Genomic DNA, 16,746 nt, shown 5'->3' on the forward strand with positions numbered 1-16,746 from the left:
CACAACATGTCACTCCCTTGTAAATTAGTCCGCTGAGAACGTATCCCATGGTAGTTGTTTTGGCGCCAACATTCAGCAGCACGATCGACTCGATTAAAAATCCAAAAAAATTGAAAATTAACAATAGGTATACGTTATTTTACTCATTCTGAAGCGTGCTCAAGTACTGGTATGTCACTGGGGAGGCGATCTGACAGGTAACAACTGAATTCCATACACTTTCAGGAGCAAGGAAACTGTGGTATCCACAAAATAGAATTCCCTTTTTTTGTTTTCATTTTGGTGAAGATTTTTATCAGCGAAACTATTAAAAGGACTTGCCGATTCAGTTATCAATTTATTACAGAGTGGACAAGACGTTCACATCCTTCGTGTCACGAAAAAAAGTGAAATAGGTTGACAGTTTCTGACTGTCAGAATTATATAAATTATATTATATTATATTAACTTGACATTTCAAACAACAGACATCTGCCAGAACGCTCATACGTGTTTCAATGACTAAGTCCAGTTACTGATAGTCTTTCACGGTATACATCTTACCTTGTTGTTCTTCCTCGAATGTCTCTCCGTAGAGTGCGTAAAAAAGTAGATTATGCCAAGTTTTGTCAAGAGGAAGATAACAGCAGCAACAATAGTGATGGTAAACTCATTTTGGATTCTTTAGTATGATTGATTGTTTTCTACCTTTGGAGTTTCCAGTCTGTATTGGCTTTGGTCACTGTTCAGTCAGTGTTGTATTTCAGGTGTAAATTGATTGTATTATAGGGTGTCATTCAGTGGCTTCATGTTAGTTCTCTAGTTGTACCTTGCTGTTTGGTTTGTGTTGATTGCTATCTACCTTTATTAACCCTTTGGCTCCCAGAAGTGATCAACAAGTAACTTCTCTCTATAATATCCATACATGATCCAGCAAACAGGTAATGAGAATCCACAAACTTATCAGGTAGAAGTTGTTACCTTAATTGAACACCAAATTCTCATAACCAATTTACAAGGAAATGTGTATCAGCTAGAGGAGAGAATTCAAAATCAGATCTTGGGAGTTAAAGGGTTAACTCAGTTGTTTAAGCCAAGCTATCTTGTGAAACCCCCATCTATACAGCTCCACAGTTTCTCTAGAAACGTGCCCCCTTCATACATGATGAATTGTTACTTCTGGGTTCAAACTTTTTCCTGTAAGACCAGGAAAAACATTGTGGGAATTCAGGGTGTAAAAACATAGCTTTTCATGTTTATGTTTTGTTTTCTCTTTTTCAAAGATGATTTCCAAGATGAAGCAGGACTGCCATCAGCAAAAAAAACAAAATCAAAAGTCAAGCCAAATGTTAAATCAAAACGAGAAGAGACAAAGGGTGAAGAATCAGGAAGTTTAAAAAGGAAAGAAAGGTATGTGCACATGGGATTGGAAAGAAACTTGAAAGTAGAGGGTTTATGAGAAAGCAATGACAAAATTTAATTATCCTCCATAAAGATCATTTAGACTTACTGAGTAATCTTCAATGACAAATTTGGTTTTACTATTCTGGTATTTCAGGAGGGAACATGACCTTCTAATGACAAAGAGTGTTGTTGTTACTGTTTTTTTTTTTTTTTTGACACTGTTAATTTATAAGAGGTGATTATAGGGGGAAAGAATAATAAACAGAGGATGTTTTCCCCTTTTCTCCCTCCTCTTGAGTCAGGTTGTCAAGAGACGAAAAGCTTTACCAGAAAGAATTAGAGGCTGCACTTAAAGCTTCCATAGAAGACTCTCAGCAATCATCTGGTCATAGCACTGCGAATGATAACCAAGAAGAATTTTCAGATAATGAAATAGAAGTTGCCTCATCCAGATCAAAAAAGCCCAGGCTACTCCCTCCTTTGGAGATAGAAGACAACGACAAAGAGAACAATGGGTAAGTCATTTGAAGATGTTATCTCAAGGGTATGAACCTCCAGATAGGAACTCAATTATTTGGATTCAGATATCAGCCATCACTATACACCCAGTGACTGTTGCATTTTTCACCTCTTTGCATCCCTCGTCTGATTGACTCTGACTTTATTCCCTTCAGTGTTCTTGATCTTGAAAATTTTCAGTGCTTTTTTAATGACTTGGTGATCATGTTAAATTGCAAAATGAATTTTATGTCAGCAGGCATTTAAATATAATATTTTTTATGTAATATGTGGATTGCAGCAGTGGCTCACACACCAATACAAAGAAAAAAGTTCAAGATATTGAAGGAGAGGAAAGAAGCAATGATGACAGCAAAAAGCAACAAAGCAGAAAGACATCAGATGTCAAGAAAGAGGTTTTAAACCAAGAACAAGAAGATGATGGTCTCGGTAAGATTCTTTTGAAATTAATGTGTTTCCCAACCGGATTTTTTCTCAGTGTTGTGTACTGTTTTGTTTAAAGATAGTGATTTTGAACACAGTGAAGAGTTGAGCAATGAGGAAAGTGTTAGTGAGTGTGATGATAGTGATTTTGACGAGGAAACAGAACTGAAGAAAACAAAGAAAGGTAAAGGGCGAGGGAGGTCAGCAGCAAGTTCACCAGCCAAACCAACTATCAAACCAAGAACAAGTGTGACAGGTTGGTAAAAATGATAACATTAAATTCTTCACTCTGATGAATTTTAAATCACTAAAGTATGAGTATGTAAACCCTCAGAAATGAATCTTTGTGTGGTAAAAGTTTTAGATTCTCTGCAAAGGATGAAGTCTTGTGTTTTGGGGGGACTGATGCTCAGGGAGGTTACCTTCAAGTTGTAACTGGGAGTATGGCAGGATGTTAGTTCAAGTTAACTTAACAAATAGGATTATTAATTGGCAGATAACTGCTATTAACCTCAGGCTCAGTTAACATTTTTGAGAAATTGTGAAGATGAAGTCGAGGGGGACTATTCAACAATTTTTACTGAGCCTGAGCAAATAATGATTTTGGGTGCCTTAAAGGGATCCTCCACTGTTCTCGAAAATATCGCTAAAAATGCTCTTTAAGTGTCCAAAAGTAGATTTTTCAGACAGAAAAATGTTCTCTTCTCTTAGATTTTTTGTTTTGGCCTCTCAAAAGAGGCCTTCATGACCAGTTCGAACATCTCATGGTTGCCATTTTGATTGGTGCGCAAGGCTCTCTGGGGTGTTGACATAAAATGGTTGCTCAATTCCCTTGCCCTCAGTAAAATTGGTAGCAAAATGCCGCATTGCGTTGCTTCTGAGTGTAGTATTCAAGCTAAAAACAGGAAAAACGATCCCAAAATTCGTTTCCACAATTTTCCGAATGATGCAGTGATTCGATGAGCTTGGATTCATGCTGTTGGAAGGACATCCTTGCCCAAAGACTCACATCTGTGTTTCAAGCACTTCGAACAGCATTGCTTTGAAGAGTCTTACCCCTTTCCTGTGTTTAGCTTGAATACTACACTCAAAAGCAACGCAATGCGGCATTTTGCTACCAATTTACCGAGGGCAAGGGAATTGAGCAACAATTTTACGTCATCAACCCAGAGAGCCTTGCGCACTGATCAAAATAGCAACCATGGGACGTTCGAACTGGTCATGAAGGCCTCTTTTGAGAGGCCAAAACAAAAAATCTAAGGGGAGAGAACATTTTTCTGTCTGAAAAATCTACTTTTGGACACTTAAAGAGCATTTTAAGCGATATTTTCGAAAACAGTGGAGGATCCCTTTAAAATTCTGTGGTAAATTTGTTTTGTAAAATTTTAAGCGATATTTTCTAAAACAGTGGAGGATCCCTTCAAAATTCTATAATTGTAAATTTGTTTTGTAAAATCGTAAAGTCTGTTACAATTGTTTGGGTTACTTGTATTGTGATAAGCCACCGGTTTCCACTTAAATTTGACAGGTTCGTTTAATTCCATCGGCCAAAACTTTTGTATCTTTCTCATAAGCAGTGTTATGCCAAACTTATTAGCATCCTTTGTACCCTTTAGAATTATATTTTCTTCTGTCACGTTTGTCACTTTCTGTGTAACAATGACAAAATGCAAGGCAGCCCTTTTGAAATTTAGTGCCCCAGCTATAATCACATGTATTATGGCAAGATATGATGCATTCCTCCACCAATCAGAGTGTGCAGTATTTAAATATATCAACAAAGTTGAAATGGTAAATTTGCCACCATTACGATTATAAAAGCTGACATTTCGAAACTATCAGCCTTTATTCATGTGCAGTATTTATACATGTAGATAGAAAGGGGCATTTTAACAGGTATTGTGGCTAAAAATGTTTTCTTTTTTCTTACTTTAAAATAATTCTTCAACAGTACAATTATTCCACCCTTTCCCATTCCTTTTCTTGAGTGTGATTTGGTATCAAAGAAATTTGCAATTGTAGCTCAAGAAGTAGTGATAAATTTATTTACATGTCAGTTACACCCATCAAGATGCTAAGGGGCAAAGGCAAAGGAAAGATGTCATCTGCAAACAGCAGCCACTCAGTGTCAAGTTCTGCATCAAACTCACCATCAAGTATGTCAAGCAATTACTATTGTCTCAGTATACCTTTTTTAGGGGGAGCCTAACATGAGCTTGTACATTGTACCCAAGAGGAAAGGGCTAAGAAATTATGGAGAAATTATTTTTGATCAAGAAGAGTAGGAAAAACATAAAATACCAAAAGAAAATGGTGGAGGGGGGGGGGGGTCGTGGGATTAAAACTGCTGAGAATAGTTAATAAAGGATTAATAATCAAACTAATACTTATATAATACAGTGTACATGAAGCTGTTTGAGAAACAAGAAAATACTCAAGCTCCTATATTTATAGAATTGGTGCATCATAAAAAGACTTCAGACAGATGATAAGTTGTGTGAATCTGTTATGTAAACCATGAAATTAACAATGCATGAAGTAAAGTACATAGGCATGGCTGTTGGTATCAAATAAAAATGTTAAAACTTGAATAAACTCTAAACTGAACAAGCTGTGTAAACAATTGTTACCTCCCGGTTAGCTCAATGGATAGAGCGCTGGACAGTAGTGCGGGAGGTCGAGGGTTCGAGCCCTGGCCGGACCAATACTCAAGGTCTTAAAATAATTGAGAAGAATTTGCTACATTTCTATAACATCAAGAAATGGTTAGGATAGGGACGAATAAATGGAGGTCCCGTCTCCTGCAGGGTTGGGGTAGGAGACGTTAATTTCCCATGCACGGGATTACTGTGTGATGGATGTCCTCCCCTGGGGTGGGATGGGTGGGTTAGGACAGCAGGTCCACATCAGCTATTACAGCTGCCAAATTAATCAACCTGCTTAAACAAATAAATGAACTTCAAACTTCAGGGCCGGCTCGCCACTTCATTCTAAAAATAAAGTGAATTAAACAATAAAGCCAATTTCTCTCTCTTTTGTCTCCTGTGTTTTCACAGGTTTCTTCTGAAGATAAAAGGAGTTTTTCATTATTCCTTTGAAAAGGTAATACAAATTGCTTCAAACTGCATTCATGTTTCTTCAAAGATGTAAATATACGAAGTGATATTAGCTTTAACATAATCACCCTCAGTACAACTAAAACTAATTTAACCTTTAAATCATAATATAGTTGTATAGGAAGTAAGAAAGGAAGTAAGTATCCCAGGTTACCAAAAGAAGTCAAAATAACATGAAAACTTTATTGTAATTTGTTTAGTTGTGACCACTACAAAACATCAACCTTTAAAGCAAGTGAAGGTGCACTCTACCTTACTCAACAAAAACAGTCCAGGAATGCAAACTGTAAATCTTGGTGGAGTGAAAATCAACCACACTGGCCCCCCAATACGTCTTGGACTTTCAAGAAATGTGCGAGTCAAACCACTTCATTCACACCTGTCTGTTCAACAGTGAGCTTAACATGGCCTCAACATGTGCACTTGTCATTTCAGAGGAATGGTAAAACCTTGCAGCAAAAGGGAACAATGAGAGCAAAATTGCAAATTGACCTGTCCTGGAATTTTCCTCAATATCATTACATTGTGAGGTCCTTCAGATCACTTGTAAGGATGCAGAATTCCACTGTAAAGAGGACTTGCGAAGAAATGCAAGGTACTATAATAAGTGGCTCTGGGAAAATTGATATAGTTAAAGTTAAAGTGCAAGAAATACAGTACCCTTTTACAAATAACTATTAGGTTTATTTTAATAAAACTTTTTTAAAAGATGCAAGACATATAAGGCCAAATTTCAGTTCTAAAAGGAGTTGTAGCAAAGCAGCTAGGTTCCATGTACTAGTCTTCCAGAAAATTATTATGTGTATGTGGTTACATTTAATTTATTGCTATTACAACACTTTCTAATACCTGTACAGTTCCTAGCTTTGAGAAAGTTCACCGAAGATCAGTAAACTGTATTTTACTCTTAGATCAAATTAAAGTATTAACATGTGAGATAAGTGAAAACTTTTTGACTTGTATAGAAAAGCTGGATGTTGGCACATCCCATGGCCTTTTCTTGCACCTGAATCATTCACTTCTCAGTCATTTTACCATTTAATTTTGTCAGCAACAAAATTCTAGAAAGTTTGGCATGAAATATCGAATGACAGGACTAGCGTTTCATTTCATACACCAGCATAAAGCTCAACCAATTAATTTCATATTTCCAGGATGGAGTTAGTAAACCTTCTTACTTAAAAAATTCCTTGATTTCTGTGGAGTACTTGAATTGTGTCAGCTCTTACCATTTATTACTAATTTTCATTACCTCTTTAATTCAACTCTTTGATTTGATCTTTCCAAATACACTTGGTGGTTGAAATAAGGCAGCTAAAATTGGACTGTTCAAGGTGCTACACTTGTTGCAAATTAATGGGCTATTAAGAACCAATAAGATTCCAGCAACTTGTCTACTGACACAAGTAAATACTTATTTTACTCAGTCCTAGAATGAAGTGCAGTAAAGAGTTCGATGTCCAACTTTGCGGATAAGTCGCTCTGACAAATCATCTGTGATTTCCTGATCTTTTGATATTGTAACTCTTGCTAAGTCACTAGTCATCTTTTCCATGTCCACATCTTGCGGTATTCCATCAGTAGGTATAACTGCTTGCTTCAATCTTTTAACACCTTCAGTGAAAGTGAAACAGGCACTCTCCAAGTCCTCATCATAAGACAACTTCAGCGCCAACTCTGATTCACGCAGAACAGTCACATTGTTTTGCAGTACAATGCTTTTTGCGAGGCAGGATCTTTGATTTAGTTCTTCTTTAAGCATCTTGGTAAGCTCCTCCACATTAATATCCCCATATTTCTCAATCACATCTGGTAGGACAATATCATGTGCAGTGCCAATGAGGCACTCCAAGGAGAGATCTTCTTTAATAGCACACATCATTATCTGTGTATGGAGAAGTATTGTTAAGTCTTAACAAGTAGGATAATAGAATTAGGACATAACTCTTACTTACCACCAGTTTCATAAATGTCTTTCCAAATTTTTAAAACCCTAAATTATTTGAAAAATACAGGTGGCTCTAAAGCTATGAAACATATGTAACAAAACTGTAATTTTTTACACTGTACACTGAAATTTCCAAATGATTTTAGCACAACAGTCCTCAAACCCACTTTCAGCAACACCCTTTGTGGGGTGAAGAATAATGGCTTATCTGAAGAGTTTTTCAGGGTTGCCATGGTAGCCAATATACTGAGTTAAAATCAGGACTGTGAGGTTGAATGATACCCTTGAAAATTAGGGTCAGACTGAACCAACAAGCTATTAAAATAAATTCCAAAGATGGCAAAGTTTGAGTGGTTGTGTCCAGTGTTGTTCTTTATTAAGTGAAATCCAAAAAGCTGGCATGTGAAGTGACAAATGGAATTAGATGCAGAATGTACACAGATAAATTACTAATAAAAGTCTTATCAAATGTAGAAAATTACCCCAGGCAGGTGCTTAATGTTCTGTGTTTGGATATAACGACCACCAGTCTTGAGTGATATCCCTGCAAAGAATTCTGGCAATGGGTTTCTTCCAAAAGAGGATGCAGTTGTGGGTTGCAAGATTCCAACTGTGTAAAGGGTGACAGAATTTTCTGCCAACTGTCTGCAAAGTTTCATCACATCATGGCCATTTGAACACTTATATGTTTCAAGGGAAGTTCTCTCATTCACTGAAGCTGAAAAAAAAAACTGTGTTTTGGTGAAGTCATAAGTCTCAAATCCCTACAAATTATATTAATTCTAAGAGTAAGAACCTCTCCTTATCCCTGTTTCCTAAGGCATGAAGTGTTTTGGAGTATTGCAACCTCCACCCCACCCCCAGCCATCCAAGACAGGATGTTGGTCCACTGCAGACACCTCACACAGCACTTATTTGCTAACAGTCTGCTGGTGTACACTTATACTCTTGGCTGGAACAAATAACTTAACATAAAGTTTGGAAGAACCCTTAACAGGTTCTATTGTGAGAGCCATCATAGCCAGCAATTAAACCAAGTGACCCAAACTGGTGGAGCTTACCCTGGTTTGTTTGGTTTGTTCATAATATCAGTGTGGATGGGATGCTACTCTACTGCAGGTTACCCAGCTTTTCATCAGATTTCCCAGACAGTTCACAGGTACCCATTTCTATTCCTGGGTGGACAGAGCCACTGTGAGAGTAGAGTTTGCCTATGAACACAACACAGGAACCAACCCAGGTTTTGAAATTCCACTTCACAACCCAGACACCAGCATATTAACTGTTAAGTTCACCACATCTCTCCATCATACAGTTGTACTTACGCAGTAATATGCAAATTTTATTGGCATCTTTTCGACATGATCTAGAATCTTTTTTGGTTGCTAAATCTCGAACCAGTGCAAGACCATCAGCCAACCCATTTGCTGAAGGTGCTGTTCTAGATTCATTCAGGAAATGTATCTGAGACTTCATGACATCTTTTTCTTTAGCAAACCACCAAGTGTTAGCATTGGGAAAACAAAGACTGTGATCCGGATAACAAACCAGGGCTAGTCGGAAGTTGTAATCTCTTGCACAAATCATTTCAACCAAGTGAGCCAGTTGAGTTTTTAGCCTTGTATGAAACATCTGATCCTTAATACGTTCAACAACAACAATCAAATCCAGGTTGTGTTTATCAACAAAGCCTTTGCACTTTAAATCTAATATAGGGACAAAATAAATAAAAAAAACTCAAATTCAAACAATAAAGAGCTCCAAATACTCAAATTCTGCCCCCCCCCCCCCCTCCCAGCATTTATACCCCAATCAGGCTTCTCTGTAATACCATTCAGATATTACTATTGATTTCTTTCCTTGATAAATCAGTAAAATTCAGAGAATGGCCACAAGCAGCAAGGAACAGATAAATGACTATTCTCATCAAATACCCTACAAAATGGATACCTTTATCAGCTTCTTCAAGTGCAGTTACGTCAAACCCTAATATTTATTCCTTATCAGTTCCTGAAATTCTCAGGCTAACAGTAAGTGTTTTGCATTGTTTTTGGCCAAATTAAGGCCACAGTCCAGAGTCATAGGTGACATGTTGATACTGGTCAACAGAAATATCATTGAGGTTGATTCATAACTTCACTGAGATAAACATTTCTAAGAATGGGTATGATATAGAATTGTAACTCCAGTGAGCATATAAGATGTCATACTATAAATACCTGCATCACTTCCTGCCTGGAAAGGCTGTGAAAGCCTGGCTTGGGTATCCTGGGGTGGATAGGCGAGTGGCTGAGCGAGACAAATGTAACTTGCATCCCCACCAACCTTAACTGCTTGAATTCCACATTGACAAAGCCAGTCCTCTTTTTGAAGGGCATCATTACGTAATGAATTTAACAGCTCTTCTTTCTTTGGGATTTGAAAGACAAAGCTGGCTAAGTTCTTTGCTTCCTTCTCTGTTTTAACAAAGCTTATTTCAGAACTTTTCATTTTAAGAGCTGCACAAATTCCAAATTTCAATTGTTGAAGGGTGGCATTTTGGTCAATATTATTACCAGATAACATGAAGCAAACCATTGCCTTTCCCATGGCTGAAAGGAAAGAAAAGAAACAATTACAATAGCCTGACAGAAGCAATAGTAATGATGTTCCCCTTTATTTTAGACGTTGGTTTTTTTTGGCTGATGAACACACTAAATGTTTGGGAACCATTCAACCAACCAAACTGAAGTGTTTTTGAGGGGACATTCCAAATTTACCTAATTTGTAAATCACATTCCCAAACATAGTAACCAGGCCAGCCTCGCTTATCTCCTATCAACATATGATAATAACATAATTTTCCAAATATAAAACTCAGAAACCATGTCAGGTGTTCTTGACAGGGCTCAACTGAAGAAGCCCTATAATTCAGCAGCTCACCCATCAAAGAGTGAGTTCAAGTCAGTTGTTTTCAACAAACCCCAAGTCAAGGTTGTAGTCATTTCTCCATTTACCACAATCTGTATTGGATGGAAAAACTGTCTGAAGGATAAATATGCAAATTTTTCTCCAGGTATCTGCTTAAGACAAGTTTCCTTGTGCTTGCAGAATCTTTCCCTGACAATAATCCTGCTGATGACATCTGCATCCACCCATCGACTCTCCAGACTTCGCTTATTTAGACAACTTGTTGCCCGGTTTCCCGTTGGGCTAAACTTCAGAATACCCGGCACTTAATATGCGTCTTTTAATAGCTGCTCCCGCAGTCCCGTACTCGCCACAATCAAATAAACATTCTTCGTTCTTCAGTAAACCGAAATTCAAATTGCAATTAAAAGTCATATCTTAATTCCTCGTTCTTCAAGCGTATTTCAAATTGGATATTACTGCGGATTTCTACTTCGCTGGCGAGTGAACTGACAAATTCAAATATATAATCGTCGATCTTAAATCGAACCGACATCAGGGGACTGATCTCTTAATTATTTTTCGACATCGTGAGCGCGGGACTGCGGGAGCACTACTTTAACTGCCCTCTTCTTTAAATATTCTTCGACTTTGGGAGCACGGGACAGTAGGAGCACTAGCTTAACTGCCTTCTCCCTTAATTGTTCTTCGACTTCGGGAACACGGGACTGCGGGAGCACTACTTTAACCGCCCTCTCTTTTAATTATTTTCCATTTCGGGAGCAATCAATTTGTTAACGTTCAAAACTGGCCGGGTATTCTAAAGGTGTTCCGCCCTTTGTTTGCTAAATTAGTTGAATTTCAATACAAGTAATTGGTCATAAAGGAAAAATTAATAATTAAGATCCTCAAAGTAAATAGCTAAGGGTTAGAGGAAGGAGTATGAAATTTACCTGGTAATTCACGAGTCACCTGTGCTGTGGGTGCACTGACCAGTTCTTGGGATGAGGAAGACTTCCTTATAAAAACTCTCACACGTTCTGCAAGATCAGATCTGGTAATGTGATTGAAAAGTTGTTCAAGGAGATCCAAGTCGTTCTCTGCTATAAGACACTTCTTTATCATGTGGGAAAACAAGTCTGTAGGCTTTTGACAATTTTCCAAAATTCCCTCCGGAATTTCATTTACCAAAAGAAATTTCATAGACCTCAAGTCTTCTTCTAAGATTTCAGAGGATACGCGAAGCAGAAAAGTACGGAAAGGGTTCAAAACACGCTTTCCTGAGACAACTACTCTTGACGCTATTCCATGGGCAGCCATGAATCGAACGATGGTCACCAAGGTGAATTTAAAAACGAAGACGGAAGTGATGTTCCTAGTTTCCAAGCTCCATCTTCAATCACCTTCCCATGTTCGAGATTTGACCTTAAAACTGTGCTTTTCAAAATAAAACCTGGGGATAACCTCAGCTTAAGAGGTAACATTTCCAACTGTTACCAATTTCATATTTCTATGAAGAAGAAACTCCATCGTGATCAATAAAGATCTGCAGCACATTTGCACAATATCCCAACACGGCATACGGAGGAGTACGGGGACTGCAAATGGAAGAGGTGAACTGAGATCTAGTTTCTCCCGAGATGGGGGCAGGTTGGGGGTTCCAGGGGCGAGGACAACTCGAAAATCCAAAGGAAGTAATGAGAATCATTTCGAATAATATAAGTTTATTGAGGACCTATTGAAAGAACAATTTTATTACAAGATCATGATTTAAGTGCAAGTTCACTCAGAGATAGCATAACATTATTCAATTCATAATTGCCTTGTTTACAGGAGTTATATTTGCACATAAGCACACAATATTTGTAAAATCTGAGAAAACTGTTATAAGCAAAGGGAAAGGACAAATAACTGGCATTTTAAAACAGAAGACAATTAAATTTGGTGAGACAAAAAAGACCTAGGTTCTAGATTATTTTATCTCTAAACAATATCACTTTGATTTGATCCAGTAATTATTTTTTCTGCAGTAACACTTGTTCTTCTATAGAAGGTAAAATCTAACATTAATGTTTGTGACCTCTTAACTGATCTGCTGTATGTATTATGTACCTATGTGTCATTTATGTCTATGAACAACAGATGAAAGCTGCTAACATTTCCCATCCATTACAAAACTTAATGGTACATATACCTGAACTTAAAGAATTTGAGACTTTTCAAACCTCAGAGTTAGCTATATAAAGTCATTCAATCGGTATTTCCTTTACTTCAATTCACAACAAAATGGTCACCATGAATGGGCTCTCTCTAGGTTACCACAAATTGATTTTTGGTGATAATTGAAGTTAAGTACTAGATAAGAGAGCTACCTAAGTAAACCACTGCCCAAGAAAAGAAAAAAACTTTAAGGTTGGTTCCTAACTGAAATGAGCTCTGTCATTGCTTAGAAAATTACAAGTATGGTGACAACTTTTGCACATGCAATGAATCTGTTTCAAAAATTCTTCAATCCTTCTTCACAAAAATGTCAATAACTTACACTGCAGAACTTGTCCCAGACATAAATGGTTCAATGGTTATCTCACCAGTTTCTTCATCATGTTCCACTGGTATTTTCTGCCTGCCAAGTGCCTTTATAAGTAACCTTTCAGACAAGTTTTTAGTAACTTCTGCTGGCTCAGTTATGGTTACTTCCACTGTGACATTGTTGTACATGTAAAATGATCTGTAATCCATTGGAGTGTCTTTCTTCAGGAACTGTTGAACTTGTGACAATTTTTTTAAGCCAGCAATACTCTTTGCTGTTGGTGTGGGTGGCTGGAGTTCTGCAGAATTGCACTGAAGTTGGCGGGATTTAACACTTCTCAGGTTCAAATGCTCTTGAAGTTTGTCAGCCAAGTCGTCTACCGTAACCTTCTGTTTATTTGCTTTCATTTCTTCAAGCACCATATTTAAGAAGTCTTCAACATATCCCATAATGTTTTCATGGGCAACCTCCTCAAGTGAGGCATTTATTATTACCTGCAAAACATAGAAAAAAAAATAAGAAAGATGATTATCACTTTTCATTTTGAGCATGATTTAAGGAAAGATGTTATCCCTCTTGTCATGAAAATGACAGAGAGAAAACATTAGAGTCCCCCACAAACAATCCAACCCCAGATCTTTGGATTCTATACTTTGATGCTCTGACACATTCTCAGAAAGAACTCTATGGTGAGCTGTGACAAGTCCACTCTCCAGTTCATTGTCATATTACTAGGATTTGTTTTCTTCCTTAACAACACAAAAAGGGGAAAAGGGAGAGCTAAAATACAGGGACTCATAAAATACAAAAAAAGTGACATTTCTTAAAAAAAATTGTTTGTAACTTGAGTTCAAGTTAGTGTCTCACACAGAATATGATGAACATAATTGACTTGGAAATTTTATTCAGCAAATTTTAGGATAAATTTTGCACAATTTTTTTAGTAACCTAACTTTGAAGATACACAAAGTTAAATTCTCACCTTTGATAATCCTTGAGCTTTGGAAAGAGGAACATACTGGCCTCCAGTTATGTATGCCAAACCCATAAAAAAATCTTTGTACCGTAAGATGTTAGGTTCACATCCAACACAGTACAATACAATTCCCTTCTCCACCATAGCTCTACAAGACTTAAAAGGATCATTACCAGTTGGACAGCCATCTGGGAAGCCATCATGCTCTAATCCGAGTCCGTGAGGAGGAGCATCAGCTAAAATAACAAAGAAACCTCCGGTAAATCTACCATTCCCAATGAATACATGAAAATCATATATCTGAACTGCAGTTATAGAAACGTATTTGTGCACAATACTCGCAGTAAATAGCACTATTGAAGCAATAGTGAAAATCAGACCTGAAAAAATTCAGGCCTGTACAGGAATCGAACCACTGACCTCTGTGATACTAGTGCAGCACTCTACCAATTGAGCTAACAAGCCAACGGGGAGCAAGTCATCAAATCAATTCAACATAAACCCGTAAGATGATAAAATCAAACACAACAAATATATGAAAATCATATATCTGAACTGCAGTTATAGAAACGTATTTGTGCACAATCCTCGCAGTAAATAGCACTATTTAAGCAATAGTGAAAATCAGACCTGGAAAAATTCAGGCCTGTGCGGGATTCAAACCACTGACCTCTGCAATACTAGTGCAGCCCTCTACCAATCATCAAATTCATCTAATCTATCATTCATAACCACATTATCACATCTTTGATAAAATTATAATCTAAAGTGCTAGTGTCCAATCTTGGTAACTGCTCTGACCAAGTACTTTCAGGTCAGAGTTGTGGATTTTATTACAAAACTGTAAAGATAATTATGTAAGAGGTACTTTCGTCAATAAGCATGTAAATGTGAATCTCAAGACTGCTGCACTGAATGACATTGTAATCATCACAAAAAGTGAAGTTCAGCTGAGAAGCTTAAAATGGAGACTGGGAATTACTCTGAAAATCAGGATTTTAATGCTTAATACAGCAGTGTTATAATTTCAAAGGAAGTGGTTCTAGGATGACTATATATGTGTGGTATGTTGATAGGTAAAAATATTCCATTATTAAGCACATCATTGCTCAAAATTGGTGCTAAGTATAAACCTGAAAACTAATTAAATGAAGTACCTTAATTGGAAAATAACTATAGAGACCTACTAAATGCTTGCGTGTACAGTGATACGTTAATAATAAAGTGGACTTGATTTACAAGAATACAAATGTCAAGGGTAGTGTTTACAATATTCAAACTTTTTTCCTTAATAAAACTAAGACCTCTCCGCAAGGAATCAACTAAATTAGGTTTTCAAAACAGATTCTGACAGGAAATACTACGAAATAGAAAATGCCACGTGAAAAAACGTACACCAGCAATTAAGGCTTTCCAACACCATCGATATGTCTGCGGAATTTTTTCACATTGAGTTCGTTCTTACACGATCATTTGCGACATTTTTATCAAAACTGATTAAGGGTGCAGAGATCATCCAAAAACGCTCATAACATATTTACTCTATCTGTTCTTCCGCACTATTCGTAAAGCTTCAACTTACCAATGAGAACACAAATCTTGGTAGCATCTTTTCTGTAACTGAGTTTAGAAGCTGCGTCTAGAGCACACGCCACAGACTCAGGCCCGTCTCCACCGCCTCTAGCGCTCATACCATCCACCCATTTTTTCATTTCTTCTACTGAATGTGTAAAATCGTGAACTTTCGTTATAAACGAGTTATCCTGGGGAGGGTGATCTCTATACTCTACCAGCCCAAGTTTCACGTTGAATGCAGTTCGCGAAACAGTTTCAGCAATACTTCGAACGTGTTTTTGCGCTTGCTTGATATGAAGACCCATGGATCCTGTGCAGTCGACAATGAAGGCGAGGTCAACTTTGTTTCTGTCATGACGAGCAGCCCAATGATCATCCACCATCTTCGTGAATTACAAAAGTTTGGATCTCTGAACGTCGTCAAACAAGGAAACAAAGACCAGCGAAGCAGAATTAACTGTCCCGCAATGCATTGCAAAATTAGGAGTTTGGTTGCGTGACAAATTGCTCGCGTGACGGCCCTTAAGCGTGGCTCCCCGTATCATGGTTCTCCTTCACCGGTTTTGTTCGTTTCTCTTCGTTTCTTATTCAGTACTATTTGTCGCTTTTTGTCACTGAATTAAAATAATCGTCTGAAGGATTGACTCTCTGTCTCGTAACTGATTTAATCATTTCTGTTCCTCTGTTTTCTCTATACATTCAGTTCACGAGTTTTGCAAAATCCAGGACGTGCAAAGTTTACACGATTTGGTGGTACATATGTTGATCGGCTCTTACATTTATCATGGGAGGGTACATTTATCTTACATTTGTCAGTTTCATCATTTCTTCGCCGTCGCGCCTAGTTTTGCTTTTTAAACAGCTTCGACAAACTTTCAATTACCACGAAAAGTTCAACTTCTGATTCCTAGTGGGTGGAAAGAAGAGAATACCCGCTGAAGAAATTGCAAAAACTTCGAGTGCTCCAATAAAGTAGAGCTTCATTCCTCACCATGATACTTTGATACAGCCTTTTATCACTTAATTGACTTGGAAAGTTTTCACTCCAGGACAGATTTTCAAATATCAAAATTCATGTTTGTTTTATTCTGTTTTAACTGTCTAACGAGCTTAGCAAAGGTTTGCAAGAAGACACCAATTGCAAGTTTAATCGAGGTAAGAACATTTCCATTTAAACCAGAAATAACTAAGGCAAGACACCCGGTTACCCACGCAAATTTGTACACTGTTTTAAACTGATATAGATTTGTATTACTTTGCATGATTCAAAGAATCATTCTTCTAGTTCTGACGTGCTGCTACATGTTAACTCCGCAAACTAACACTGCAAGCATTCATTATTCAGTTTAGTAACTGAACTACCTGCTGTGAGTACATTAAAGGTGCT

General features: G+C 37.4%; 3 protein-coding genes across 4 annotated transcripts; 1 reads left to right on the plus strand and 2 right to left on the minus strand.

Annotated features, from left to right (window-relative positions):
• Positions 1-35: 35 nt before the first annotated feature.
• On the plus strand, positions 36-7,739 carry LOC111337237 (uncharacterized). 2 transcript variants are annotated; one of them, XM_022943506.2, is made up of 9 exons: positions 36-197; positions 576-643; positions 1,263-1,389; positions 1,686-1,898; positions 2,183-2,331; positions 2,405-2,581; positions 4,383-4,481; positions 5,382-5,427; positions 5,642-7,739. In XM_022943506.2, the coding sequence occupies exons 1-8, from the start codon at positions 172-174 to the stop codon at positions 5,390-5,392; spliced, it is 870 nt and encodes a 289-aa protein (XP_022799241.2). In that variant the 5' UTR covers positions 36-171; the 3' UTR covers positions 5,393-5,427; positions 5,642-7,739. The 2 variants fall into 2 exon arrangements, with proteins under 2 accessions (XP_022799241.2, XP_022799240.2); XM_022943505.2 differs by lacking the exon at positions 5,382-5,427.
• LOC111337234 (uncharacterized) lies at positions 5,605-11,855 on the minus strand. Its single transcript, XM_022943502.2, has 5 exons — positions 11,232-11,855; positions 9,609-9,980; positions 8,715-9,095; positions 7,872-8,107; positions 5,605-7,326 (listed from the first exon to the last, which is right to left on the minus strand). Exons 1-5 carry the CDS (start codon positions 11,596-11,598, stop codon positions 6,871-6,873), a joined length of 1,812 nt encoding a protein of 603 aa, XP_022799237.1. The 5' UTR covers positions 11,599-11,855; the 3' UTR covers positions 5,605-6,870.
• A 130-nt stretch (positions 11,856-11,985) lies between these two features.
• LOC111337233 (uncharacterized) lies at positions 11,986-15,828 on the minus strand. The gene is made up of 3 exons (XM_022943501.2): positions 15,367-15,828; positions 13,791-14,020; positions 11,986-13,302 (listed from the first exon to the last, which is right to left on the minus strand). The coding sequence occupies exons 1-3, from the start codon at positions 15,740-15,742 to the stop codon at positions 12,817-12,819; spliced, it is 1,092 nt and encodes a 363-aa protein (XP_022799236.1). The 5' UTR covers positions 15,743-15,828; the 3' UTR covers positions 11,986-12,816.
• Positions 15,829-16,746: the final 918 nt, after the last annotated feature.

Source organism: Stylophora pistillata, chromosome 10 (genome assembly GCF_964205215.1).
Source record: "Stylophora pistillata chromosome 10, jaStyPist1.2, whole genome shotgun sequence".
Classification (NCBI taxonomy): domain Eukaryota; kingdom Metazoa; phylum Cnidaria; class Anthozoa; order Scleractinia; family Pocilloporidae; genus Stylophora; species Stylophora pistillata.